The 18761-nt window shown below is 45.9% G+C and overlaps 1 protein-coding gene across 4 annotated transcripts in view; it reads right to left on the bottom strand.

The window, feature by feature from the left end:
* Positions 1 to 18761, bottom strand: part of PTPRM (protein tyrosine phosphatase receptor type M) — a 760161-nt gene that overhangs the window by 7907 nt on the left and 733493 nt on the right. For all 4 annotated transcript variants that reach the window (XM_059041256.2, XM_059041252.2, XM_059041253.2 and 1 more), the window contains 6 exons: positions 18030 to 18179; positions 17152 to 17325; positions 16021 to 16152; positions 11909 to 12034; positions 7114 to 7277; positions 958 to 1093 (listed from right to left, as the gene is read on the bottom strand). In XM_059041256.2, the coding sequence (XP_058897239.1) occupies positions 958 to 1093; positions 7114 to 7277; positions 11909 to 12034; positions 16021 to 16152; positions 17152 to 17325; positions 18030 to 18179 (882 nt within the window). The remainder of the gene's footprint in view (positions 1 to 957; positions 1094 to 7113; positions 7278 to 11908; positions 12035 to 16020; positions 16153 to 17151; positions 17326 to 18029; positions 18180 to 18761) is intronic.

Raw genomic sequence — 18761 nt, 5'->3', positions numbered from 1 at the left:
GCCCAACAGGTGCCTGTTTACAAAATTCCCTGGGCAGCGCGGTGCTCCTGGGAACGGAAGCAGCTCATGGGGCGCGAGGCACGTCAGTGGGGGAGGCAGGGCTTTTGCCAAGCAGGGCTCGGATGCGGCCATCACAGGCAGGGGCCATGGCTGCTTCTTCGGCCTCAGCTTGAATCTCAACTGCCTCTTTAGTCCCTTTATTACACTTACAATTTTAACCCCCTGCTGCAATGCTGTGCACCCAGGACGCAGGCTTTCCAAGCTCATCAGTGACCCCGTCGCCCCCACCCCCGCCCATTCTCCCCACCTTGGGATCAGTCTTAACTGTTTCCTTCCGATCCTTCCTCCACTGACAGAGAAGTACAAAAACCTCATCGAAAAGCTTCCTCCTTTAAGCTATTCTCCTATTCTTGAGTCTCAGTGGTTGGCATCTCAACAGCTCCGCACAAAAAAGAGATTTCATGAAATACTCTAAGAAAATAATTCCACATCATCCTTTGTTTCTCCGCCTCTTTCATCCTTTCCTCAGATATGGCCACCGTAATTAAATGCAATCGTCTGGATGTCAAACTCCAATTCCCAGCTTTGATAAATATTAGGTGATTCAGCTATTTATAAAATATGTAATTTGAAAATCTGGCATTTCATGTGCTATGATTATTTCTTCTCTGCGAAGATGAAGTGCTTAGCCACGTGGAAGGCGCTGCCGAGAACGGCAATTAATCAGGATGTTCGCTTGTGAGTTTAAACTATTTCCATGTGTCAAATGTGCTGAGCTGAGTCTCCTTGTGAAAAGGCAGAGGAAGGGAGAACGAGAGAGAAAAACCCGCACGAGTGAAGCGATTGCACTGTGAACATGAGTCTCTCTCTCCCTCCCAGGGGTCAGCCTGAGCGAGAGGCCGGGTGTCTCGCGCTAACCGGGAAAGGGCCCCCCGAGCGGGATGGACAGGGTCCTACCAGCAGGTCCACCATGTTGGGCTTGTTGTTCCTCAGCGTCTTCACGGCATGGAAGACGTCCACCGTCCTCTGGTGCCGGAGCATCTCACAGACAATGCTGATGGCGCAGAAGGTCCCGCTGCGGCCTCCCCCGTTCCTGTGGGAAGAGGAGGAGAGGCAGGCGGTGGGCCTGGGTCGCTCTCGCACCGCATGGCTCCCAGCCACCTGTGTGCACCTGCTGCCTAAGCCCTCCCGGCTGGGACTCTCCACCTGGGCCCATCCCTCTACTGATGCAAATGGGGCCCAGGGATCACTTGACTGGAGGTGATGGGAAACTGGCACATCCTGCTCTCCCAGTTCCTCTCTGCCCTGATGATGTAACCTGATATGGCAATTTATCAGTTTTTATGGAAAGGGACCACCCAGGAAATTTTTCAATAAACAAACAACTCGTGTAGCATGTGCAGGAAAACTGTGATGGGTGTGGGTTATGCTCAAAGATGGATTTGGCCTTAAACAATCCATTAGCATGTCATGATTTATCTCTAAAACGTAAGGGCTCTTTTTAAATAAACTTTTTATTCTGGATTAATTTTAGATGTACAGAATCACTGCAAAAATAGCACAGAGAGGTCCTTGCCTACCCACCTTCCCTTGATGTAAAAATGTCACATAACCATAGCAGATGGTCAAAACCAGGAAGTTAACGCTGGTATAACACTATTAACTAAACTACAGACCTTAGTCAAGTGTCACCCCTTTTTCTGGTCCAGGATCCAGTCCAGGACCCACCTTGCATTTAGGTATCACACCTCCTTAGTCCCTTCCATGTGATCAGTCCTCCATCTTCTCTTGTCTTTCTTGACCTTGACACTTTCAAAGAGGACTGGTCAGTTATTTTGTAGAGTATGGAATATAGAGTGAGATGTAGAAAACAGCCATGGTCCCCTTCCATGATCTGAGAAGTCATCACAAAATACAAATTGTAGAAAGCCCTTCCTTTGAGTTCGTCTGATGCCTTCTCATCACTGGAAATGAGGTTATGCACTTTGGCAAGAAAGCCACAGAAAGGCTGTTACCTCCTTTGAAGGTTCATGGTGTTGAACTGTCTTATTGCTCATGATGTCGACCTTGGTCACTTTTTTTTTTTTTTTTTTTTTGGCCTTTTCTACTATATTCTTTTTTAAAAATTTATTTTATTGAGTTGATTTACAATGTTGTATTCTACTATATTCTTTTAAAAATATCTTTATTGGAGTATAATTGCTTTGCAATGGTGTGTTAGTTTCTGCTGTATAACAAAGTAAATCAGCTATACATATACATACATCCCCATGTCCCCTCCTTCTTGAGCCTCCCTCCCTCCCTGCCTATCCCACCCCTGGTCGTTTATTATGACGGTGGGTGTCTGGCATATTTTTTCACTGTGTAGTTATGTATAATTACCATCATAACTTCTCTTTGTAGTTAGTAAGTATCTTGGGAAAGATACTTTGGGATTATGCAAATATCTTGTTTCTCCTCAAAGTTTCACCTGCTGATTTTAGTGTCCATTGGTAGATCCCGTCTGCAACAAGTCACAGTGATATCTGCCTGACTGGTTTTCACTTCCTTCTCTCCTTCTACATTCTACTCTAAAGAGAGAGCTGTCTCTCAGCCACCATTTGAAAATATATTTGCTTATTTATTTCTATTTTATTATTTATTTAAGTCACTTTAGACTTATACATATTAATTTCAATTCTATGAGCTAAAATAGTATCCATATTTATTTTGTTGCTGAAATTGTTCCGGTTTTGGACATTAGGAGCTCCATCAGGCTGGTTCCTCCATCTCTTTTCAAGCACTTCCTTACTTTCTAGAACCACAAGATGTTCTATACTCATCCTGTATCTTCTTCCCTGCACCAGCTCTGGAATCAACCCCTTTTCCAAGTAGATAAAGGATTCTTTTTTAAATAAACACAATATCATTATTATCACACCTAAAATAAACACTACAGTTTAACAGAATCAAATTTCTAGACACTGTCCAAATTTTCAAGATTGTTTCCGACATTTTCTTACAGTTAACTTTTTCAAATCCTCATCCAAGCAAAGTCCACACATTGCATTTGGTTGACATGTCTTGCAAGTTTATTTTAATCTATAGGTTCCTCTTTGCTCTCTTCTTTTTTTCTCTTGGTAACTTATTTGTTGAGGAAATGGGGTCATTTTCCCTGCAGGGGAAAGTGACAACCCACATTCTGGGTTGTTCTCATTCACTGTATCTCTGAGAAGCACTTAACACACCAATTTCTAATCCTATACTTCCTGTTAATTGGGAGTTAGCTCCAGAGCGTCATAAGAATTCAGGATTTTTTTTGGGGGGGGACAAGGATACTTTATAAATGAACTTTCATTGGGAAGCGGGCACAAGATATCAACCTGTTCCGTGATCTTAAGATTGACCTCTGTGTTCAAATGCCAGCTTGATCATTCCATGATTAAGTTCCTAATCAATTTTTTAGATAAAGTATAACATACCTACAATTAAGTCCACAAATGGTAAATCTAGATCTCTGTTAACTTCTACAAATGCATATGCCACGTAACCACCATTCAGATCAAGGTACAGACCGCTATCAGCCCCCTGCACCCCCCTCCTCCCAATATTCCTTCCTCATCAACACCATCAATACCCCAAGATAATCTTTGTTCTCATGTCTAGCATCATAAGTTTCTTTTGTCTGTTTTTGAATTTTGAATACACGGAATCATATAATATATACTCTTTTGAGTCTGGCTTATTTCACTTAATATTATCTGTGTGAGAATCACCCATATTGTATCAGTAGTTTGTTCTCTTACACTGCTGAGAACAATTCCATTGAATGGATATACTACTGTATAATTATACTACTGTATAATTTATCTAGGAGCTGACAAATGTTTGGGATGTTTGCAGTTTTCCATATCATGAGTATACCTGCTATAAGCATGTTTCCTATTGCATATATGACTCATTTCTGTAGTCACAGACCTCAGAGGAGAAGAGCTCAGAGGATACATTTATATTTAGCTTTAGTAGATGCTGTTAACCAGCTCCAAAATGGTTGTACATATTTACTTCCAACCAGCAGTGTTTGGGAGTCCAGTTGCTCCACAGCTTCCCAACACTTAGAATCATTTATTTATCGTTTAAATTTTAGCCATTCTGGTGAGCATGCAGGGGCATCCGATTTTAATGTATTTTAATGTGCATTTTCCTGAAAACTAATGATGCCTTTTCTATGCTTATTGGCTATTCTTTTTTTAAAAAAATGAAGTTCTTATCAAGTGTTCTGCCCAAACAATTGGAGTGTCTATCCTTTTCCTACTGACTTGCAGTAGTTCTTAGGCATTCTGGCTACGAATCCTTTGTCAGATGTATGTAGCGCAAAACTCTTTGTCCTGTCTTGTGTTTTCACTCTCACTGCGGTCTTTGGATGGACAGGAGTGCTTAGTTTTAATGAAATCCAATTTACCAATGTTTTCCTTTGTGGATACTGTCCTGTGTAACACATCTCTGGTTACCCCATGGTCTTGAAGATTTTCTCTAGAAGCTTCGTTGTTTTCCTTTTCATGTGTTGGTCTACAATCCACCTGTAGATGCTTTCTGTGTGTAGCATGAGAAGGGACACCACTGCCCTGCAGTAGGTGTGTGCTGTGGGACCTTGTTGTGAATCAGGAGACCCCGAGGTGTGGCTCCGTTCCTGGACTTTCTCTTCCGCTCCCTTAGTTTTGTGTTCTCTCTTTGCACTGACGCCTCACTGCTCTTCCCCCATCGGATTTTCACCTAACGCTTTCAGCAGCTGTCAACGACCACTGTCTACTTCCATTACTTTCATCAAAGGCTGAAAGATGGTGATATCTTAATTCTCTCCATTCTGTCTGTTTTTACTAGCTGGAAGACATGTGTAAAGAAAAAGAATCCCATTTGCTTAGTGCGAGCCATAATGCGGCTCAAGGAACCATCCAATTCACAGCCCTGGAGGGCGTCTTGGGCAGGGACGCTCTGCCCAAAGCCAGTAGGTGGCGCTGCGCTTTGCTGAATACGAAGATCTCTCTTTAGAGACGGAAAGGAGGTTGCCTTTGGGGGTCAAAGCATCCTTTCCTGGCATGAACTGGAGAATACCAATTGAACCAAACTTTGTTCCCACAACTAAAAAACCTTAGATTAAGATTTTTAAATCTCAACAACGATCAGCATCCTCAGCAGGCCTGGGTCTCATGCCCACCGTGATGCTGAGAGAGGACGAGGCAGCCCCACAGGAACAGCAGGGACTTTTGGTGGGGATGGTGGTTCCAAAGAAAAGTCCAGGGGGATGGGGGCTGGGCCGGTCGGAGGGCAGAAGCAGCAGGTGCCCACCACGTCCACTGGAGTTAAAGAACGACCCGCTGTCGATGTAATGGTTTAGTTCGGGGTCGCAGCTGTGCCTTGGGAGAGCGTGGCTATGAAGTGCAGTGATTCAAGGGGTCTTTGTGTCTTCCCCTCAGGCCTGTCCTGTGCCTCAGCTCCCCTCTTGGGATGTAGCCCTTTGGGTTACAGCACTGGCCCTTGTTAGGAAGCTACTAGGAAGCGTGGCATTCCTAGTCCAGATGCTGGTGGAGTCCAGATGCAGAAATCGGTAACTGCAAACTATTTTTAGTATCTCCTAAAAACCTAACGGATCGAATACAAACTCTAACCAAAATGTCAGTTTTCCTTTCTGGGCTTGTATGAACTCACACAGGTGACCTTCTGATTGTATTTTGATCAGAAGTTATATCTGGGCGTAGAGAAATAAAAACGCGGACGTGAGCTGTTAATCGATCCTTTTGGACATTTTCTCGGTGGAGATGTTTTTAATGAACTGGGTCCCTGAGAAGGAAGGCAAGGTTTTGGGGGTGGGGCCTCTGACGGAGGGCAGGTATGAGTCGGTTCATACGATTCATCCCGAGGGCACAGCAGTTTCCTGCAGGACGAGACACTGGCACGTTCGGTGCCGAAAGGGGCTCCCAGACCCCAGGGTGGGGGTGGGGTTTGGGGTACGGGGGCTGCATTGCGGGAGATACAGCACCCAGTGGACTGTAACCCAGCCCTTAGCCTCGCCTGTCGATTTCACAAGGGCCGGTCTGCCCAGAGTAGAGCTTTATCTTCCTTTCAGTTCGGGAGAGATCTCACTGTGTGCTTCTAATGACACTCCACTGAAAAGAGACATCAGCTTATACTTTCAGTTTCCACAAATTCTCTACCCATCTCCCCTGACTGCAGGGCTTTCTAATCGCAGGCTCCATTAAGCCAGCTCCAGCTGGCTGATTAGCTGCTACCATCACCTACGAGAAAATGTAGGTGAAAGTGCTTTGAAAAGCACGGAGACTCGAGCCAGTGGCTCTTAACCTTGGGGGAACTCTGAAACAATCCAGGTCCTCGCACCCCCAGAGGTTTTGATTTAGGTGGTTTTGCTGTGGCCTGGGCATAGTTTTTTTTTTTTTTTTAAAGCTCCCCAAATGTGCATCCAAGGTCAGGAACCATTATTCTGTAACCAAGTTCTCCCGTTTTAGCACCTGCTAAAACTGCCAGCCAGGAGACCAGTTTGGAGACACTGGCTGTAACCAAATCTTCCCAATATATATATATCCCCAGGCAAACAAAACGAGACAAAACAAAACTCTCTTAAAAATCACAAAGAAGGAGACGGTTCCTTTGAAACCTCTGACATGAAATCCAATAGAATTACCAACTAGTGAGCTGGTAAACCAGCTTTGCCCTATCAGGGAGGGTGCCCGGATTGTGGCCTTTGCCGATGTCTGTGATGTAAATACCCCCACCACCGATGATTTCAAGTTACCAACAGTTTAACAACCAGCTCAGAAAATTCCCCAAAGCTTAACAATGGGCTCTCAAGAGCTAGTAGGAGCTCACTGAACCCACCCAGGTACTGTTTTTTTTGGGGGGGAGGGCATTGGCTCCCAACCACAAGGTCAGGGCTCATTTTATAGCAGTGACACCCTATCCAAATGTAAAACGTGCATGATCTTGTTTTCTGCAAAGCAAACCAAACACTTAATGAGCGGACTGATGAGCTTTCACTCAGACCTGCTTATTTCTTCTCCATCTATAGTGAAATGAGAGGCAGTGAAGCAGGGCGTCAGCCCAGTGGATCTGAGCACTTACAGGCAGTGCACAACCGTGCGGCCTTCCCCACCGTTGTATTCCTCCTGCCACTTGTCCACCTGGCGGATGAGCTTCAAGAAGGAGCGCTTGGACACGGGCGTGTCCCTGTACATGGGCCAGCCCAGGAACTGGAACTGCTGCACCATCCGGTACCCGTCCTGGGGCTGCAGAGAGGCAACAAGCGGGGAGTGGAGAGAAAGCAGGCATTATTCCCGGGGCTGAACTCCAGCAGGCTGATCCCACCTACTCACCCCAGTGGGCACGAGGGAAGGAGGGGCCTGCCTGTAAATAACGAAGGAAGCATCTACTGGCCCAAAGAGTTACAAGTTTCAATCTGGAGCCATTATAAAAAACCATGTGATGCTAAAAACTCTCCAGAAAGTAGGCATACAGGGAACCTACCTCAACATAATAAAGGCCATATATGACAAACCCACAGCCAACATCGTTCTCAATGGTGAAAAACTGAAACCATTTCCTCTAAGATCAGGAACAAGACAAGGTTGATCACTCTCACCACTATTATTCAACATAGTTTTGGAAGTTTTAGCCACAGCAATCAGAGAAGAAAAAAGTAATAAAAAGAATCCAAATCAGAAAAGAAGTAAAGCTGTCACTGTTTGCAGATGACATGATACTAAACATAGAGAATCCTAAAGATGCTACCAGAAAACTACTAGAGCTAATCAATGAATTTGGTAGAGTAGCAGGATACAAAATTAATGCACAGAAATCTCCTGCATTCCTATATGCTAACAATGAAAAATCTGAAAGAGAAATTAAGGAAACACTCCCATTTACCATTGCAACAAAAAGAATAAAATACCTAGGAATAAACCTACCTAAGGAGACAAAAGACCTGTATGCAGAAAAGTATAAGACACTGATGAAAGAAATTAAAGATGATACAAACAGATGGAGAGATATACCATGTTCTTGGATTGGAAGAATCAACATTGTGAAAATGACTCTACTACCCAAAGCAATCTACAGATTCAATGCAATCCCTATCAAACTACCAATGGCATTTTTCACAGAACTAGAACAAAAGATTTCACAATTTGTATGGAAACACAAAAGACCCTGAATAGCCAAAGCAATCTTGAGAAAGAAAAACGGAGCTGGAGGAATCAGGCTCCCGGACTTCAGACGATATTACAAAGCTACAGTAATCCAGACAGTATGGTACTGGCACAAAAACAGAAATATAGATCAATAGAACAGGATAGAAAGCCCAGGGCTTCCTGGTGGCGCAGTGGTTGAGAGTCCGCCTGCCGATGCAGGGGACATGGGTTCGTGCCCCAGTCTGGGAAGATCCCACATGCCGCGGAGCGGCTGGGCCCGTGAGCCATGGCCGCTGAGCCTACGCGTCCAGAGCCTGTGCTCCGCAACGGGAGAGGCCACAGCAGTGAGAGGCCCGTGTACTGCAAAAAAAAAAGCCCAGAGATAAACCCACGCACATATGGTCACCTTTTTTTTTTTTTTTTTTTCGGTATGCGGGCCTCTCACTGTTGTGGCCTCTCCTGTTGCGGAGCACAGGCTCCGGACACGCAGGATCAACAGCCGTGGCTCACAGGCCTAGCCGCTCTGCGGCATGTGGGATCTTCCCGGACTGGGGCACAAACCTGTGTCCCCTTCATTGGCAGGCGGACTCTCAACCACTGTGCCACCAGGGAAGCCCGGTCACCTTATCTTTGATAAAGGAAGCAAGAGTATACAATGGAGAAAAGAGAGCCTCTACAATAAGTGGTGCTGGGAAAAGTGGACAGGTACATGTAAAAGTATGAAATTAGAACAATCCCTAACACCACACACAAAAATAAACTCAAAATGGATTAAAGACCTAAATGTAAGGCCAGACACTGTAAAACTCTTAGAGGAAAACATAGGCAGAACACTCTATGACATAAATCACAGCAAGATCCTTTTTGACCCACCTCCTAGAGAAATAGAAAGAAAAACAAAATAAACAAATGGGACCTGATGAAACCTAAAAGCTTTAGCACAGCAAAGGAAACCATATAAAAGACAAAAAGACAACCCTCAGAATGGGAGAAAATATTTGCAAATGAAGAAACTGACCAATGATTAATCTCCAAAATATACAAGCAGCTCCTGCACCTCAATATCAAAAAACAAACAACGCAATCCAAAAATGGGCAGAAGACCTAAACAGACATTTCTCCAAGGAAGATATACAGATTGCCAAAAAACACATGAAAAGATGCTGAATATCACTAATCATTAGAGAAATGCAAATCAAAACCACAATGAGGTATTACCTCACACCGGTCAGAATGGCCATCATCAAAAAATCTACAAACAATAAATACTGGAGAGTGTGTGGAAAAAAGGGAACCCTCTTGCACTGTTGGTGGGAATGTAAATCGATAAGAGTCACTATGGAGAACAGTATGGAGGTTCCTTAAAAAACTAAAAATAGAACTACCGTACTACCCAGCAATCCCACCACTACTGGGCATATACCCTGAGAAAACCATAATTTAAAAAGAGTCATGTACCACAATGTTTATTGCAGCACTATTTACAACAGGCAGGACATGGAAGCAACCTAAGTATCCATCGACAGATGAATGGATAAAGAACATGTGGCACATACATACAATGGAATATTACTCAGCCATAAAAAGAAACGAAATTGAGTTATTTGTAGTGAGGTGGATGGACCTAGAGTCTGTCATACAGAGTGAAGTAAGTCAGAAAGAGAAAAACAAATACCGTATGCTAACACATATATATGGAATCTAAAAAAAAAAAAAAAAAAAAAAAAAGGAACCTAAGGGCAGGACAGGAATAAAGACGCAGATGTAGGGAATGGACTTGAGGACACGGGGAGGGGGAAGGGTAAGCTGGGACGAATGAGAGAGTAGCATTGACATATATACACTACCAAATGTAATATGGATAGCTAGTAGGAAGCTGCTGCATAGCACAGGGAGGTCAGCTTGGTGCTTTGTGACCACCTAGAGGGGTGGGATAGGGAGGGTGGGAGGGAGACGCAAGAGGGAGGGGATATGGGGATATACATATAGCTGATTCACTTTGTTATACGGCAGAAACTAACACAACACTGAAAAGCAATTATACTCCAATAAACATGTTAAAAAAAAATCCATGTGTTTCCAACGACAGGCCAGACAAATAAAAGCAAGCAGAATGCTATTGTTTTGCAAAAGGGGCCCCTCACTCCGGTTGGGCCTTTGCTCACACAGTTTTGTGAAAAACAGCGCAAACCTGAGCACTGACCACAGTGAGCAGCGAGTGGTAAAAAGGCTTGACTTTAATTACAGGTAAATTAAACGTAAAGGATAAATTATGACCTGGCAATGTTTGTGAGCTCAGGGAGACACAGGTTACACCCTGTTTCCTGGGAGTAGAATATGGTTCTGCTTCTTGGGTGTGACTCTTGCTAAGATAGCAATAGTTAATTAATCTCTCGTCATAATTAAATGGAATTGCAGGATTCAGGAAGTAACCTGGCCATGGCTAAACCTCTCAGGCTAAATCCTCCGTGGCTGTCGGCAGCACCCGACACAGGGGATCTCACTCTCTCCTTCCCCTCCTGGCTGTTCCTCCCCCTTCACTGCTCTCTCCCCTCTGCCCTGGACCCCTTCCTCCCAGACCTCTTGCTGATGGAGGCCCCGTGCTCACTTCTCGGGTCCCTTTCTCTTCTCTCTCTCAATGGTTTCATTCAGTCTCACGGCTTTAAGTCTTCCAATAAGTCCTCAATTTGTGTCTCCAGTTCAGACCTCTCTCCTGAATTGCACCCTCACAGACTCGAAGGCTTACCTGATATTCCCACATAGGCATCTAATAGTCGTCTTGAACCCAGTATATTCCCCCCGAACGGACCCTCTGTTCATGCGTTCCCCCACCCCTAACAATCCCGTTACCCGCACAGCCTTTCCTAACCTGGTTAACGTCTGCTCCATCTAGTTCTCAGGACCCAAATCCCGAGAGCCACCTCGACTCCCTGGGATCCAAACGATTGGCCAATCTGATCGGCTCTGCCGTCAAAATACATCAGACTGTCTGCACCTCCCACACCTCTCCCTGCTGCCACTCCGTTCTGCTTTGTCCCTTCTCGCCTGGATTATTATAATAGCCTCCTGGTGCGTCTCTCTTACTGTCTGTTCTCAACACAGAAGCCAGAGTGCACCTTTTAAATGGCAGGTTATAGCTCATGACTCTTCTACTCAAAACCCTGTAACGGCTCCTTTCCTTCACAGCAAAAGCCCCAGTCCTGGCAGCGGCCTGCAAGGTCCTACGTGATCTCTGTCCCCTCGACCCCTTGGACCTCCGCCCCAGCAGCTACTCCCACCCTCGCTTCCTGGGCTGCAGCCACATCAGCCTCCTTACTGTTCCGGGAACTCACCAGACAAGGCCCTGCCTCAGGGCCTTTGCACTGACTGTCACTTCCGCCTGCAAAGCTGCCTGCACGGGAGCACATGGCTGCCCTTTCACTCCAGTCAGGACTTTGCTCACATGGAACATCTGCTTGCCCTCTGGTCCAGGCCCCGGCACCTTCTGCCTCCCCACTTTTTTTTCCTACAGCACCCACCGCTTGTTAACAAATCTAGTAGGATATGTGTTGTCTTTATCCTCTCCCTGTCTTCTCCCTTTAGAACGTAAGCTCCATAAGGTCAGTGAGTTCACAAACTCCTTGAAGGGACTCCAAGCTCCCAGAACGGTGACTGACACAGACACTCTACCTATTCAATGAATGAGAAAATCATGAAATCACAACACCAGCCATGGTGGCCACGGATCTTACTCGGGCTGCGTTGTAAATTCGGAATATCCTGCTGATGATGTCTTCTTCCAGGTCAGCAGAAACAAATTCCACCTGGATGGGGCCGTGTCTGTGGACTCCATTCTCTGGCCAGTACTGCGGACACAACTGAGTTAAGAACACAGAGACGCGACGTTAATGATAAAAATACAATTTACTGCTCACAGTTTGGATACGGTCACTACCGGCATCAGGACCAAACGCCCTAGATTCACTTCATTTCCTTTCTTTTCTCTCTCTTCCTTCCAGCAAGTCGACTTGAGGACTTTCTTGTTGACTGAGCCCTTAAATCCACCTGTCCGTCTAGTACTTTTTTCTCCATTTTCTCCAAAAGCATCTTTAAGCCACGAGGAATTCTGCTTCCCAAGGAGGTCATGTGGGTGCTATTGAACACATGCTGTAAGATCCCTTTCGCTGCTGAAAGGAACTCTTCTCAGGCCCTGGGGAGATGCCACGAGCTGCCACTATAAGACCTAAGACACTTGAGATGAAGACATACCTGTTAACGCCCAAATATCCATCCTCCCATCTGGGCTTGCCTTGCAGTTTGTAGTCACTTTTAAGAACAGGGCTGTTTTGTGACAAGATACTGATAATAGTGTTGGGTTGCATTTTCATGCTCTGGTCCAAACCCCCCCAGCTCACATCTAGGAAACCTGGTGTAATAAGAGTAACTGCTCTGCTGTTTTTACCCGGAGGTGGCTTTAATTAAAGACACAATTTCCTAGAGTCTCAAACTCCAGTTATTGGTGATACTGGGAAACTAGGACTTTTGCAAGAATGTGATGCACGTGACATGAGGGTGGAGGGTGGGGTGCTGGGCCAGGGTGACTGATGAGGGAGGGGCTTTCATTTACTGCTGCCCCACAGAAACAGTGAACTTGGAGATAGGTGAGAAACCCCCCTCATCTGTTCTCCCAAACCTTTTCGAAAGCCTGAAGACCTTAATTAAGGCATTTAAAGCCTGCAGTGAAACTTCTTTGGGGACTTGGTATGCAGTGATGTTTGGGGAGCAGCATTTAACTTTTTTCTTTCTGATTTACCTGAGGGACAAATGGCTGGGGGGAGGGGCAAGAGGGAACTACTTCATTATTCTACAATCGGTTTCTTTTTGGGCCAAGAGCAGATGAAGAACATCTCATTTTAAGCAGAATGATGTACCACGAAGGGAGAACCTACTGCTTGAAATTCCTTTTACTGATGACTTTTATTTTCCGAAGGAGCTGAAATCTCATCATCCAAAGTTACAACAGTTGATTTACACGCAAGATTGTAAGATAGTTTTCAGTGGGTCAACCGAAACCATCTCCCTCCCTCTATTACAGAAGTTAAAGGTTTGGATTTCATGATCAAGAATGAAAGTAGAGTATTACTAAGTGTCCTTTTTACATTAGCTAAGTCTATAGTATTTTAGAAACTACATTTATAATTTAAAAATAATGCTTCCACGAAATTTTTCCTTCTTCACCAGTGCTTCCTGGTGACGTTATAAAACTGCCTTGTCAAAAGACAGCCTGCTGAAGCTTTATCTTCTTTTTGATACCCGAGGGTACCCACTGTTGAAATTAACAGGTGTACGATGGGAAGCTGAGCTGGTCGTAAAAGCTCGAACCCGCACGTTTGAACCGTTCTGCCCATTTTCTCCTGACTGAGCCAGCTTTGCTCTCTGTTCGCTCTCTCAGTTCAGGCCCTGATCTAAAGCTTGTCACTTACACCAGAGAAACAGAAACGGCCCGGGCCGGTGCTTGGCTCCTGGCACACGGCATTCTGCATTCTGCCCAAGGAAACCGTGTGGAAAATGGCTTAAACGGTGCATAACATGTCCATGAACCGGACCTATAAATACTTAAAGTAGTTGAGGGCTATTCCTGTGCAATTGCAAAGACTTTCGGTTCAAATGCTCCGTTTAGTGTTCTCTAAAAGGCTGAATCCCAGGAGCAACTTTTCTCTGACTCTCAACACTGGCTCTGTCTGCCGAATGGAACTGGGGCTTCTCTGTCTCTCCTGCCGGGTGTGAGTCCAGACAGTTTGGGGTTAGAATGCAGCTTTAGAATTCAAACACTGTCGTTCAAAAAGAACACGTGAAAATCACTGATGTCTGGTTCACTAATGATAAAAAAACAGTGTATCACTACATTTCAGGATTCACATTAGGGGAAAAACAACGATTCTGAACCGTCTCTTATCCTCTGTCTATGACTAAGGACTGTTGAATGAGTGAAATTTAACCCATGGCATTGTGAGTTAGAAAATCAGGATCCTTGGTCCTATTTCCGGTTGTGTCTTTTTTTTTTTTCTCCCGGTACGCGGGCCTCTCACTGTTGTGGCCTCTCCCGTTGCGGAGCACAGGCTCCGGACGCGCAGGCTCAGCGGCCATGGCTCATGGGCCCAGCCGCTCCGCGGCATGTGGGATCTTCCCGGACCGGGGCACGAACCCGTGTCCCCTGCATCGGCAGGCGGACTCTCAACCACTGCGCCACCAGGGAAGCCCCCGGTTGTGTCTTTGAAGTCTCCCCAGCTGTGGTGTCTGCTTGTCTTTATCAATGGTTGCCATCTATCCTTCGGAGAAGAATCGCTGGGGAAGACTCCTAAAATATTTAAGGTTCTTAAGTAAAAAGGACTAGATGAGGACAAGGATTATTATTATTATTTCATTAACTAGTCTTCCGGCTAGAGCCATAGCAAGATAATGTAGTGCCTCAAACATAATTAAAAACATTACAGAATTGAAGTGAAGGTCCATGGGATTTATGGCAGATTGATGAAAATCAAATGGATTTTAGGAAGGAAAAATCTCGTCCAGTTCGGATGCTGCAATACTTCAGACATTTTTTTTTTTTTTTAAAGGATTTGTGTCTATGAGATAGAAAATTAATTCAGTTCCAGAGCAAGTTTATTCTTACAACATGCCAAGTTCAAACTACTTAACAAGGGCCTCTCTCACAGCAGGTCAGCCCTCCATTGGAATAGCCGGGCCCTAAGGCAATACATCCAGCTCCCAGGGCCCCTGCGCTCAGGCTGTCCTGAACGAGTCCCTTAAAAAAAATGCTTCTCACTCCATTACTAACACTGAGTCACCACCATCCAGTTCTCTCTGCCTTTTTATGTTTAAGAAGAAGAGCTATGAAAAAGCCCCATTGATCATTCTGACTTTTTCTTATCTTCAAGTCCCAGTTTTATTTCTTTTTAATATCTTTACCAAAGAGCTGACAAAGTAATTGCTGTCCCTTAGAATGGCTTGTCGGCCTGCAATGCCACCCTCTCCATGATTGCCACCTGAGGGCTCCAAGTGGGCTGTGCCAGGAGGCGCACAGATGCTCCCAGATGGGATCTGGGACTGTGTCAGAGGCTGACGGCCTTACTTCACAGTCCTGGTCTGCTTGCCCTGCGACCTTCAGGCTCCGGTTCAGCTCTGACTCTGCCCGTTACCTTGTATCTCCCTCTGGTCACTATTTCTCTTCCTTCTTTTAAAAAAAATTAATTTATGTATTAATTTTTGGCTGCATTGGGTCTTCATTGCTGCATGCTGGCTTTCTCTAGCTGCGGTGAGCAGGGGCTGCTCTTCGTTGAGGTGCGCAGGCTTCTCATTGCAGTGGCTTCTCTTGTTGTGGAGCACAGGCTCTGGGCACGTGGGCTTCAGTAGTTGTGGCGCATGGGCTCAGTAGTTGTGGCTCGTGGGCTCTGGAGCACAGGCTCGGTAGTTGTGCCACACGGGCTTAGTTGCTCCGCGGCATGTGGGATCTTCCCGGACCAGGGTTCAAAACCATGTCCCCTGCATTGGCAGGCGGATTCTTAATCACCGCGCCACCAGGGAAGCCCATCTGGTCACAATTTCTATCCCCCGGTAACAGCCCAGTTTCTGACCCTGTCTCGCTCTGTCACTCCCACCACCTCTTTTGGTTTCAGACTATTTTCTGCGCCCACCCCTAATCCCGTCTGGTTTTTAACACGGGTTTTTAGCATCTCTGGTTCTCCGTCCTTGCCTGGCGTTTGTGACCTGCCACCGGGGGACTGAACTTCTCCACGTGCAAACAAAGCAAACACAGATTTGACCCCGGGCACGGGCCCTGACGGCCATAATTCTCGAGTCTCACCTGGGCCGGATCCACATCGTTCAGCATAACTACAGACGTGCAGTGATAATCCAGGACCAGCCTCCAGAAGTCTTTCACTGTGTTTGGCAAAGGATGCTGGGTGACTATAAAAGCCGAGGGCTGTTTATAGCTCTGCAAACACAAACAAGAAAGATCCAAATATACCCAGGAAAATGTAACAGGAGGAAGCTAAGTTATTTTGTACACATGGGAGTTTGTGACATAAAACACTGAATGTATTTAACAATTGTTGAATTCTATCACCATTATCAATGCCAAAACAGACCAAATATAGACTCATCTGCAGAATAATAAGGATAAAATAATCTCACTTTGCTACTAAGAAAACTTAATAAGTATTTCATAATTTTTTTGGTATTTCTGGTAGAAAGGCAATGTTGGCCCTATACATAACTATCTTAATGGAGAAAATTTAACTTTACTTTAAAATATGCATAATTAAAATAGTTCTCTTTTTCCTAAAATCTGTTCGCTTGTCATTTAAATGTGTGATGGTGTTACTTATTCCTGCCATCAAAGGACACACACACATGCTTTTTACAGCTCTGCAGAGCTTCAAACAAGTTTAAATACGCTTTTACTGATAACACACCAATAGAATTAAAATTTCCATGTTAGCACTGAAAATACCCGTTCACTTTGCCCATCAATTGAACAGCAAATGTTCATTCAGTTAGAAGTAAACAGACTGACAGGAAGTAATGAGTTGTGTACTATCTGTGCTGACAGGCAATTTTTCCCCCATGTTAATTACCGCCCAAATGAGGAGGAATGGGAACTAAAATAATGCTGCAAACCATATTATCCCACTTCGCTGCTTTCGTGACTCAATAGCTGTCTCTTGCTCTCCGGCCAGGAGGTTAAAAATTGAAGTGCTCAGAGAGTAACCGAGACATCCTTCATTTATCAGTCGCCTGGACCGGGGGTCTCAGAGAGACTAAGAACATTGGTCTCGACAACGGAAACAGATACGGACGCTGAAATGCACTTTGTTGAAAATACATTTTACATCTTAAAAAAAACAAGGGCAGAGGTGTCAGGAGAGAACACAGGCACTGTCCCTGGAGGACCGTCCCCCCCACGTCCTGCCCAGGGGGCGAGGGGGCTCACGTCCATGAGGGCGGCGTTGATGTAGTTGCTGCTCTCGCCATCGAGGGTGATGAGGAAAGGCAGGCAGCGGTCGGGAGGCAGGATGTCCATGCAGCGGTTCTTCTCGTGGTTCCGGGGCAGGAGCGCGATGCTGCAGTCCTCCACGCGCAGGGTCGGTGTCACCATGTTCAGGGTCTAGAGGACAGAGGACACACGCTTGGGAAGAGAACCCGTCTCAGACCTCAGGGGAACCACGTTTCCTGCAGCTGATGTCCCCCTCCTCCCCGAACCCCACTGACACAGTTGGATTTTTATTTCTCTTTACACTCCTTGGACTCGGTCCACAGACAGTGCCCATCAGACATAAGGACCACTGTGGGTGTGCAGGATTACGTGCCATCGAGTCCGACTAGGGCTGGACATCTGGGCGCTTGGGGGTAAGAGGCTGATACAGATTGGCCCAGAGTCAGGTGCATTTAGATCCAATGTGAATGTGAGAAACTGCACAAAGAACTCTTGCCCGGCAAGCACCCTGAATGCACCTTGCTTGGTCTGGCTGCACCTGTTACACTGTGAGATAGTGTAGTGTCTGCCTGCTAAAGGGGGGCCTGGCTCTGCTAGACCAGTGGTTCTCGACAGGGGGACACTGGCAATGTCTGCACGTGATTTGGTTGTCAGAACGGTGTGGTGGAGGCCTCTTGGCATCCAGTGGGTAGGGGCCAGGGATGCTGCTAAACATCCTACACGACAGCCCCCAAGGCAATGGATGATCGAGTCCCCAGTCAACAGTGCCGAGGCTAAGAAACCCTGTGCTGGCTCAAGGGTTCAGGAGCCGACTCTGAGATTCTTCTTAAGGAGCAAGGTCACAGCCAGACACCTGTCCCTTTAGCACGACTTACCCGGAATTCCTCTTTAATCTGGCTTGAATTTGTCTGTGGATCCAGCTTGTTCATGTCATAATAGAGAGACCTGACTTGGGAAGCAGGAACCGAGGTGTCCCCACAAAGACAGGCTTCCAGGATGGCATCGTGGATGAACACGTACTGCTCCTGGAGAAGCAGACGGGACTCGTTAGTAGTAGAGAAACCAAGGTAACCAGAAAGAACTAGAGAGGGAGGGAAGGCAGCCCCACACAGACAGGAAAACAGAACAATGGTCCACCCATCACAGATGACGCCTTCCCACCAGAGGGAAAGCAGGGGAGAGGACCTGACCGCTAGGAGGGGGGTCATTCTAGGACCAGTAATCCTGTTCCCTAACGGGACGGCGGGCACATTGGTGACTGGCCATGTGCGGAGTACAGTATAGTGGGAGGAAGAGATAAACAGGGGCTCGGTGCAGAAGCCGTAAACAGATCAATGAAAACCACTCAGACACTGATAAATCCCAGAGCAGGCACTGTCATGCGGGAGTGAGTGCAGCTACACTGTCTCTGCAATTCTGATCCCACGAGTTTGGAACTCAGTATTTCAGAGGAGGAAATCGCAGAATCTTACCTACATATAATGAAAAGAGGAATGTGCTAACCAAATTAACAGTGCAAAGAAGGTCCAGGGAAACCAGACATCACTATGAAAAATCAACAGTTCTGAGCGCTTAGAGCTACTTACTTTGAAACATTAATTAATGCG

Source organism: Kogia breviceps, chromosome 15 (genome assembly GCF_026419965.1).
Source record: "Kogia breviceps isolate mKogBre1 chromosome 15, mKogBre1 haplotype 1, whole genome shotgun sequence".
Classification (NCBI taxonomy): domain Eukaryota; kingdom Metazoa; phylum Chordata; class Mammalia; order Artiodactyla; family Physeteridae; genus Kogia; species Kogia breviceps.
Note: the sequence above shows the minus strand (reverse complement) of the source record. Positions and strands in the feature narration are given on the sequence as shown.